Source organism: Aristolochia californica, unplaced genomic scaffold, assembly GCF_029961685.1.
Source record: "Aristolochia californica isolate CCGP_79_NKW_82.1479 unplaced genomic scaffold, dmAriCali1.0.hap1 SCAF_15, whole genome shotgun sequence".
Classification (NCBI taxonomy): Eukaryota; Viridiplantae; Streptophyta; class Magnoliopsida; order Piperales; family Aristolochiaceae; genus Aristolochia; species Aristolochia californica.
Genome location: NW_027181826.1, coordinates 22,026,986 through 22,037,624, shown reverse-complemented (window position 1 = coordinate 22,037,624; position 10,639 = coordinate 22,026,986). Strand labels below are relative to the sequence as shown.

Below are 10,639 nucleotides of genomic sequence, written 5' to 3'. Positions count from 1 at the left end.
GACATTATTTTGAAATTAGAAGGTAAATAAGTGCACGTTGTTATCAGCTGCCCTGATCAAATCATTTCTGATTTTCCTTGCCAAGCGCATAGCGTAGCCCCGTCGTCCCCCTTGCGAAAAAGGGTCTTTGTGGTACTTTGTATCGAGCAGCTCTAGACAATTTGAACTTTTGATGAGAAGAAAAAGGGCGCGAAGAGATGCAAAGCCTGCTAGATTCACCTCCCACGCCCTCCTCTTCTTCTTCTGTAACTGAAAAACGTACCCCTCAAAGCGCTGCCTCCAGATTGCCGCCTCTCTCTGCGAATCGGTTATGGCGGCCTGCTGCGCAGCGGAACTTAAGAAATCAATGGTCGAGATTGGTTTCGTTGAAAGACCAATGGTTTTCGATATCATCCAGTGGGAGGTCGCACGCGACGTCGCTCGTTAACACTCATCTTTCTGAGAGGTAAAGAAATATCCATGGTTCTTTGTACTGGTTCACTTTGGGGAAATTTCCATTGTAATTAGTTTATTTGCTCAATGATTTTGTCTCGGTTTCTCAATCAGATATATTCCTGACATGGATTTGGGCGCTTTGAGCAAAATGACGGATATTCGCTTGAAAGCTTGCGAGAAGTTGTATCGGCAGCGGGTAAAGACCCGATACTGTCATTCTTTTTTCAGCGAGAATATGAAATGTTGTTTCCGTATTACAGTGTTAGAAGAAATGCCGGCTTTTTTTTTGTTTGAATGGAATCATTATTGTTTGTTGGAATTGTATCATCCCCAATTACCTATATGGTAAACGATGCAACTCTATTGTAATTCAATTCACGACGACTCACCATCTTTAGCACTTGAAAAGGAAGAACGTACAGAGGGAAGATCAATTTTGTTTTATTAGAGTATATCAGATGAACATGTCGTATGAGAATTTACATGCTCTATTGCTTTATCTGCATTACGCTTTGGTTACGAGAATTTCTAAAACCTATATGGAAATTTTAAAATTGATCTGGAATAGAAACAGAGCAGAATGGTAGATTTGAATTGGATGATGTGTGATTTAGCAATGCCAGCCACGTAGCCTTTGTTTTTTTTGTAAAAAAATGCCGACTTTGTACCAAGTCAAGGCCTTCAATATGGCAATCTTTAAATGCAGAAAATCAAGCACTTTGATATGATAGACTTCATGTATTCCTTATCTGTGATTATGTATTCTGTGGAAATTTTACTGATCTGACTTCTGTTGCCATCTCTGACCACATTGCCGCCTTTTAGATATGTGATACCTCTTGTTCCATTGCTTAGATATATTTTTTTTTTAATCTTTTTGTCTTCTTGTTAATTGTGCTTATTTCTTCTTCTCATATGTTATTGCAGTAACAGACATTTATATTGTCAGTCATCAAAGTGGGTGTTAATTTGTATATATCTGGAAAACTGTTATCCTAACCATCATATATGTTCTATATAGTGGCTGCAGGCTCGTTTTATGTGTTTGTGAGAAAGCTACCATTTCTGTCAATTTAAGATGATTATGCATTAGATATTTAAGGAGACCAGTATCCACTTAGATTTATGTGGTGCTTAAACTTCTATGATTATGTCTGATACATCTTTTATTCGTGGACCAGGACCTTCACCGGAGGAAACTTTTATCTTCTTACAGGAATATGGTAAGTTTTATTAATAATTGAAAACTGCCATGTTGTTGGATTATTTCTTATTCGGATAATGTCTTTTAGTCATGCTTTTCTGACTCGGTGAGTCGACTGGCAAACTCAGGCTAGTTGACTTGCCTTTGGAGGAGGAAATTCGGGTCAGAAGGAGGGGAGAATCATCCCTTCTATTTTGGGTGATTCCCCTTGACTTGCTCCTAGTCCTGCCTTTGCACTCAAATGACCTCACCTGACTTGCCCAAGTCAACAAGGAATTTTGGAAGTTCAAGTCAGGCAGCCATGGTTTTCATATCCATGATGTTGCATTGAAAATATCCTCACTTAAATGAAGATTAATGAAGAGGCCTCTATGCATCAATCCATGATTATTCTCTCAAACTAGTAAATCTTAAACTATCTAGAATGTATTTGAGGGTGATGCTGAGATGTATTTTCGTAAAACTAGGAAATTGGTTAGTTTACACAAACTTATCACCTTGTTATCTTGATATTTCGTTTTTTTTTCTGTAGGGAAAAGCATACCGAATGAACATAGTTGCAATATGTGGCATCACTATATGTCAGTAATGACTAAACATGTTAGCACACTTTTGTGATGAAAATATTGCAGGTGTATCTAAAAATGCTTTTTGGTAGAATAATAATCATTAGAATTAATATTTTGTTCATGTATCATCAGTAGTTGGATTAACTAATCTACTCATGGTAAATATTGAAAACATAGATTTATTATAGAATCAAACTCTGCTTCCTTTATCATTCCTTGTCATGTTCTGTCTTGTACATCAAAGGTGCAAGCACTAAGGACTTAGGTAGCTAACTTGACTCCCAAGCACACTTTTTTGGCTTCTATCTTTTTGGTTTGAAACTGCCAGTGAAGAACCCAAAAGTTTGTTTGTTATCCTCTTTTGTCTATATGGTATGTAGCCTGCAAGAGCTGATAGTTGTATGGCCAGATAAATAAGTTATATTATTGTATTTCCATGTGTTACAACATCAAATCTTTCAAATTTTTTGTTGAGCTTTTGGATCTATATATAAACGATATGCTGGCTTGTAAGTTATATTGATACCATTTACATGTATAAGTCCAAAATCTGGGATGGATGCATTCATTTGGAGATAAAATTGTCTGCAATTTAATGCTTATGCCGATTTTAAATGATGTTGCAAGGATTTAATGACAGGTTGCTGTGATTTCTCATATGACAAATGTATGTGGGTCTATGAGATGTTTTTCTAAAGGACCATCTGGTAGCCCACTTGTACAATTTTGTTGTCAGCCTGAGGACGAGAGTGATCCTGGAGATGGAGGAGGAATTCTGATATTCTCTTTTATGTCAATTCCAGCCTTTGGTATGCATTTGCATGCTCATAGACTTTATGATATTCCTATTTAGAAAAAATGTTCCATACTACACTTGTTTTCACTTAATGTTTCCCAAAGTTAGTGAACTCCCTTTACATTTTTTTTGTAAGATTTGATATTTAACTCTCTTTAAAATTAATGTAAATTGTAATAAAACTATAAACTGTAAGGCTATAAGAACGCAAAACACAAAAAAAGGTGAAATCAAGGGAAAAAACTACCTGTAAGTATATGAAGAAGAAGAGATGAGGGAAAGGCAGTGGAGATATTGAATGACAGCACTGCAGGGAACATAAGAACAAGTAATTAAATCTTTCAACCTCTCCTCTTTTTATGAAACCTTAATTGCTTAATGAGAAGTTAAAAATACCCTTAATCATAAAACAAAAAGTATGAGTTGAAGAATTAAACTGCTTCTCACACTAAAAACAACTCAAAACTTTGATAATTAAAATTTTCAGCAAAGTTAATGGTAGTGAGTTGGTTTTTAACCCTTTCCAGAATGTGGTTTGAACATGAATCTGAAAACTAGAAATAGGTAGACGTTGCTTTCCATTTTAATCTCATATGGATGGATATATGTCTGTGCCCACATCCAGCATAGTTGCAAATTCTTCATGTTTGCTTCAGCTCATCGATTGAACTGATGCTGATTGGTGTTATATTTAGTAGTTCATTGTTTCTGTTAAGCATTTTTGATGGTGCTTCAAGCTGATTGCTTCTGACAGGCATTTCTTCTGAGGGACAATTGGTCCTTCAGCAGCAATGACTACTATTGGTCAAATGGCTTTCGACCTTCTATATCTTATTTTGTGGAAATCAGAACTAGCTCTTCTGAGTACCTGTTTAATTTTTGAGTACTATGACCCTATGTGCAGACATTTAGTAGGCACGACTCATTACAAGATTGTTTGACAGGGACCACTAGAAGCTGGCATAATCTTAAGGTTTCCACTTGGTAATGATCTCTTGTAGTAGCATTGTTTCATGTGACTTAATATAACTGGTGGCAGGTTGGATATGGGGGGCAGACTTGAAGTTCTTTGTGTAGATGATGTTTTGTTTACAATTGTCAGAGCTGTAGTATGCAATGTGAAGGTAATTCTGTAGGCTTATATGTTGGAGGCACACATAGATGCCAAGTTCCCTGATACAGCAAAACAGCAATTGCTGCTTGGAGTATGTGCCTAAAAAATAACACCCCCTTTTTTGTTAATCAGGGTTTTAAGTGATTTTTACATAAAAGACAAAAATACCCCTCAAAACATAAACTTACATATCTTTTAAAATACTCCTCTAACATGAATGAAAATTGAACCATATACATATGAAAACATTGCCTACCTAAAAGATATCATTTAAGATAAAAATGTAATATATAAAATGATCAAATTACCGCTGAGTTGATATTTTAACACTCCTTAAGCTAGAGAGTAGATATCAAATAACCCCAGCTTATCATAGAAGGATACTTGTTCACGTCTTCCAATGGCTTGGTAAACACATCCCCTAACTGGTCTGAAGACTTCACATATGGAGTAACCACCTTTCCATGCATAACTGTATCTCTAATAAAATGACAATTGACCTATATGTTTAGTTCTCTTGTGGAATACAAGGTTGCTTGCAATAAAGATGGCCACCTGATTATCACACTTCATGACCATAAGACCTGGTAACTGGAAACCAAATTCAAGAAGAATAGGTTTAATCCATATAAGTTCACTAACCGTATGAGCCATTGCTTGATATTCAACCTCTACACTAGATCTAGCCACAACTGTTTGTTTTTTTACTTTTCTACTTTACTAGGTTACTTCCAACAAAACAATAAGAGCCTGATGTAGACCATCTATCCATCTTTCCCCAACATAATCAACATCAGAATATCTAATCTTATCAATTTGCCCGCATTGAGTATACTAGAGATCTTTTCCTGGTGCACCCTTCAAATACTTTAAAATCTGTTGAGCAACTTCTAAATGTGCTTTCTGCAGATTTTCCATGAATTGGCTCACAATTTTCACAATAAATGAAATATCTGGCTTGGTAACTGTAGCATAAATTAATTTGCCTACCAAGCATTGGTATTGGGTTTTGTCCTTGAGAGCAGGACCCTGTGTGTTATGAAGATTATGGTTGACTTCTATGGGAGTATCTACCAGTTTAGTACCCAACAAACTCTCCTCCTGTGGCATATCTAATATATATTCCCTTTGGGAGAGAACAACACCTTGTTTACTGCAGGCAACTTCAATGCTAAGAAAGTACTTGAGGATGCCCAAGTCTTTCGTCTAAAATTATGTGGCCAAGTATTGTTTAACTTCTGTATCGCCTTCTAGATCATCACCAGACAATACAATATCATCTACATAGACCACTAAAATAACTACACCAATGTTCTTCTTAAGTATGAACATAGACTGGTCACAATGACTCTGGTGGAACCCAAACTGGACTACTATAGTACTAAAATTTTCAAACAACACCTTGGGACTCAATTTAAGTCCATAAATGGCCCTATGTAGCTTACATACCTTCCCTCTCCCCCTTAGCAACATACCTAGGAGGTTGCTCCATATAAACTTCTTCATGTAAATCTCCATACAAGAAGGCATTTTTCACATCAAGCTGAAAAAGAGGCCAACCTTTATTATTTGCTACAAAAATTAAGATACGTACCGAAGTAAGTCGGGCTACAAGAGAAAATGTCTCAAACATATCAACACCGAAGGTCAGTCAGGCCTTATGTCGTTCAATAGATCCATTCAAAACGGAGGAGGGCATGAGATTAATTAAGAAACAAAAAGTTAACACAACATACCCCCAAAACGACTTAGGAATGTTCTTGTGTAGTAATAGTGTCCGAGTAACCTCAAGAAGATGTTTGTTTTTACATTCGGCCACCCCATTTTGTTCAGGACTGTAAGGAAAAGACATTTGATGAGTCCATGGGAGGCACAAAAAGTCGAAAACTTATGATTAAGATATTTCGACTTATCATCAGTACGGAGCACATGAATACAAACACCAAATTGATTTTTTATTTCACTAAAAAAATTCAGAAATACGTCAAAAACTTCGGGTTTCTCTCGTAGGAGACACACCAAAGTTACCTGATTAAAATCATCAATAAATGACACAAAATACTTAAAACTAAATGGACTAGGAATCTGACATGGACCCATACATTAGAATGAATTAACGCAAACAATTTGGTGCTACGACCAGAACTAACTGGGAAACTAGACCGATGATACTTTCTCAACTGACACGACTTGCAGTTAAATGAGATATTTGCTGGCAATGAAGGAAAAGACTGACACAATTTAACCGGTGACGGATGTCCCAAGCGTAGATACCATAAGTAAGATGAATCTATAGTAGGATAAAAAGTAATGGAATATTTTAAAGATTTAGTAATGTGACTCGCAAACAAGAGATTAACGGGAAACTTGAGAACAAATAAAACCGAGTCTAAGGATATCTATGGGGTAGTGTGAACAGTACCCTCCCCCTAAATGGGAGAGGTGGACCCATCAGCCAAAGTAGCTCTACAATATGAAGAAGACAAATTAATGGACTGAAACAAGGAAGACATACTTGACATGTGGGTAGAAGCTCTTGAATCAATTATCTAGGAGAGTGAGTGGGACACATTCAATGTAGCTATACCTGTACTCACCATTGTGGCACTCGTTGAGGATAAAGTATGAGTCTCAACAGTCAAAGAAGTAGCAGATGATGCAATCAATTGGCCTAGTCCCTGTACTAACTGTTGAATTTCTTCATAAGAGCCAATGTGAGAAGAGCCGTCTTGTTCTTTGACTATAGAGTTGGCCCAGGTAGGTTTACCAAAATTTTCCCAACAAATTTTCAAAAATATGGTTTGACCCACCACAATGAACACATTTTCGATCCCCCTTATCATTTCGATCACGGCCACGGGTAGAGAAGGAGCAATCTCTACCTCTATTATTACCACCATGAAACTGACCATCAGATATGCCAGTAGAGGGTTGGAGGTTAAGAGCAACTGCATCTGAGAGATTTTCACCTGAGTCATTTTTGCTCACTACAGTACCTTCAACCTGAAGAACCCTATTTAGTGCTTCATCTAGGGTGGTCACCTCCTCATTGGCCAACAATTGAGCTCAAATGACATCATACTCAGAGCCCAAACTATCTAAAAACCTAGCCACTTGAATCTGATTTTCTTTCTTATGAATGTCTTCAATATTCGTAACAAATGGATGAGATGTGCTGATTTCCTGTAGTACCCCTCTCATCTCAGTGAAGTAATTTGTTAGCGTTTTATTGTCACACTTTATGTTAAAAGTATCTCACATACAATTCATAGATTCTCGACAACTTTCTTGAGACAGAATAGATGCTAAAGTAGTCCACATTGCTTTAGCAGTACTACAACTCAAAATTTGGTCACTAAATCGTGACTCCATACCGTTGACCAACCAGGTCATCACTAAATTGTCTTCAGCCACCCAATCCTCAGTAATAGTTATAGGGGGATCATCTGTTATGTATTTGACCATCCTTCTGGCCCTCAAATACGTCAAAACTGATTGTGACCAGTTGACATAATTTGATCTATTCCATCGGATCGTAGTTATCTGAATAGGCTTAGAGAATTTTACATCAGACCCTTCATTGGTCCTCCGGACAACAACTTGCGTGCTGGATTCAACCATTAAACACACCAAACTACCACAATTCAGTGAAACAATGTGTCAATTAGTCAAATGGAAACCTTTTCCCCAAAATTCTATGCCTTCGTGGTCAAATGGGCCCCACAGTTGAACCAATTAGGGCAATCCAGCAGTAATCCCAATCAATAACAATCAATCTCAGCAATCAATACCAGGAATTGAAGAATAAACAATTCAATTACATGAAATTTGGGTGACGCATGCAAAATTGATGATGACGCAAGCAAAGTAGAAGGAGACGCAGGCAGTATTGAAGAAATTTCTCAGATTGGGATCATTAAATGACTCAATACTCCAATAATTTTTCAATTAAGTGTAGTAACCATGAGCCAAGAGCTATGGCAGGCAGAAAAAGGGAAAAAAATGAACCTTTTACCCTACCGGTCTAGAAATCTGGGAAGATCCTCCCAGAGGGTTGTTGAATATTGAGAGAACCACAAAAATGATAGAAATCTGCCCAAGAAGTGCTTAACCTTGCTTTGATACCATGGAAAATCTGATATTTTGGAGAAAAGGAAGAAAAATAAGAGAAGAAGAGCTTGGAGTGCATGCCTCAAATAGGACACCCCTTTTTCTTTTAATCAGGGTTTTAAGTTATTTTCATATAAAAGACTAAAATACCCAAAACATAAACTTACATATTTCCTAAAATACACCTCTAAAATGAATGAATGAAAGTTGAACCATAGACATATGAAGACATTGTCTACCTAACATACATCATTTAAGATAAAAATATGGTATATGAAATGACCAAAATATCCCTGAGTTGATATTATAACACAATGGAGTGGTGCTCTTTCTCTGATGGATTGTTTCTCTGGAAAGAGGTAGGATTGGAAATATTTTGGTCATTGCAGATAGCCCAGTAGTGTCATTATTGCTTTTATTAGCTTTCGAGCAGAAGGCCTGGGCATAAGTGTTTTGACTTTTGGGTTGGCTGAGCTCGTGATGGGGTTATGGGCAGCTGGTGAAAGAGGTGGTCTTGATGACCCACAGACATACTTGAGATTTGGTATGGGTTGTCTGTTGTCTTCCTGCTACCAACTGCCCTCTTGATTTCAAGTGGATTGTAGCACATTGTACAACTGAAGCCATTTTTTAGCTTAACTAAAAATAATTTCTACATTTAGTCCTCTGTTAAGCTTAACAGACACCCTAGTAATTATCTAAAGTCTAAATTATCAAGTAATGGTTGTCAAACTTTTGAAAGAAGGAAATAATGCTGTGATCCTAAAACAAGTTGGCCCGCTATGACAAAAGGAACCCTGAAGACTCTTTAATAGTTCAAAAGATACAGCTTACACCTAAATCATTATACTTTTTTCAATTATCATTTAAATATCTAACCAGTGCCCGATGAAAGCAATATGCTTCCTCCCTTTCTCATTTACCTTGACTTATATATCTATATCTATGTCTATCCATCTTCCGATCTATTGATGTAGATAGTCTTTTATGAGGAGCCTTTGGTTTTTGTGCAAACATTATTTTTTGTTTTTATTTTTATTATTTTATTTTATTTTAGTTTTTATATTGTCCGTTGTGGAAACTTTCCCTCTTGCAAATTCATCTCAGTTAATTATTCATAGGTCACAAGTAACTCACTTTACAGTGAGGAATGTTTTTGAGGACATTTAATATGGGGTGCTTTGTGATGTTTGTGTTTACCTCTTGATATCACTTATTTATGATTATGTTGATTGTGAGTACTGATAATCTCAGAGAACTTGGCCCAGGAGCTTGTCAAAATGTTCAGTATGGAGCTCTGTATGAAGGTCAGTCCATCTTCATGGAATGTGGGTTCTTTTGACGTGCTATTCGTTGTATATATGTTTTCACACAGGTACTCGTGATACCCCAGAGACCCGAAACCTGAACAAGACCTGGAAACCCTCTAACCTGACCATTGTGTCAAAGACTCGATCTACTCATCATTCACTTTTTCATCTTTTAATTAAATAGGCATTGGTGTTTCTTGTTGGAAATGCATATCTTTGTTCTTAATTTATTAGCTTGCTTGGACAGAGGTTGATTGTGGTCGAGCTGCTGTCTCTTAGTTGCAATGAAGCTGCAAAAGCACAAAATCAAGAATTTGCTTGGTCAGACGAGCTTTACCAAGGGGAATTTGATGAGTTGAATACAAGTAACCTGTACTCTGAAGAAAACTGTGAACCCCGCTTTCCAAAGATGAACAGTTGCGAGTCAAATAGTTGTTTAACCATCAAGCTCAACCATCTTCCAGACCGTGAGACTATGAAGGTAAGTGGTCAATTACCTGCCGTTGTTCAATTTGAAGTCACGATTAGCTACTTTCAATTCATTTATTGTTTTACTGCCCAATGTTGCAGGTGTATCTGACAGCCTGGTTAGTGGAGCCTAACATCAATATGAGCAGGCAAGAACACCAAAAAACGTCGTGTTCAGAGTATTTTTAACTATCATGTTACACATTTTATATTAAAATAGTTGTTGAAAAATAAAAATTCATTGTTTTCTACTATTTCTCATCAGGGTTCAACAAATCTTTGCCGTGATCAGTGAAGAAATGCGTGTCAATCTTTCATGAAAGCAGTCCTAGGTATGGAGAAGAAACATGTGCTACTGGAGTCTATGTTTTAATGCAATTTAAATGTTTTTTTTTTTAAAAGAATTTGTTATTCTTTACTAATGTGCTTAACCATTAACGATGCACTTTAAGAACAGGTTTGTTGCTCGATGCAAAAGAATTTTTGATATTGGAGCTAGTAAGTTATACTTGCTTGAAACTTAATTAATAATTAATTACTTTATCTATTTATATTGCTAGTAATTAATTATCAGCAATAGTAATTTTCAACTTACTTTTAAAATATTATATGTATTTATTATACTAATTATTT

At 36.4% G+C, this 10,639-nt stretch overlaps 1 protein-coding gene across 1 annotated transcript; it reads left to right on the top strand.

Annotated features, from left to right (window-relative positions):
* The first annotated feature begins 121 nt into the window (after positions 1-121).
* On the top strand, positions 122-10,476 carry LOC137951787 (uncharacterized). The gene is made up of 8 exons (XM_068798697.1): positions 122-445; positions 547-631; positions 1,617-1,658; positions 2,849-3,017; positions 9,483-9,535; positions 9,786-10,019; positions 10,109-10,155; positions 10,272-10,476. The coding sequence occupies exons 1-8, from the start codon at positions 198-200 to the stop codon at positions 10,324-10,326; spliced, it is 933 nt and encodes a 310-aa protein (XP_068654798.1). The 5' UTR covers positions 122-197; the 3' UTR covers positions 10,327-10,476.
* Positions 10,477-10,639: the final 163 nt, after the last annotated feature.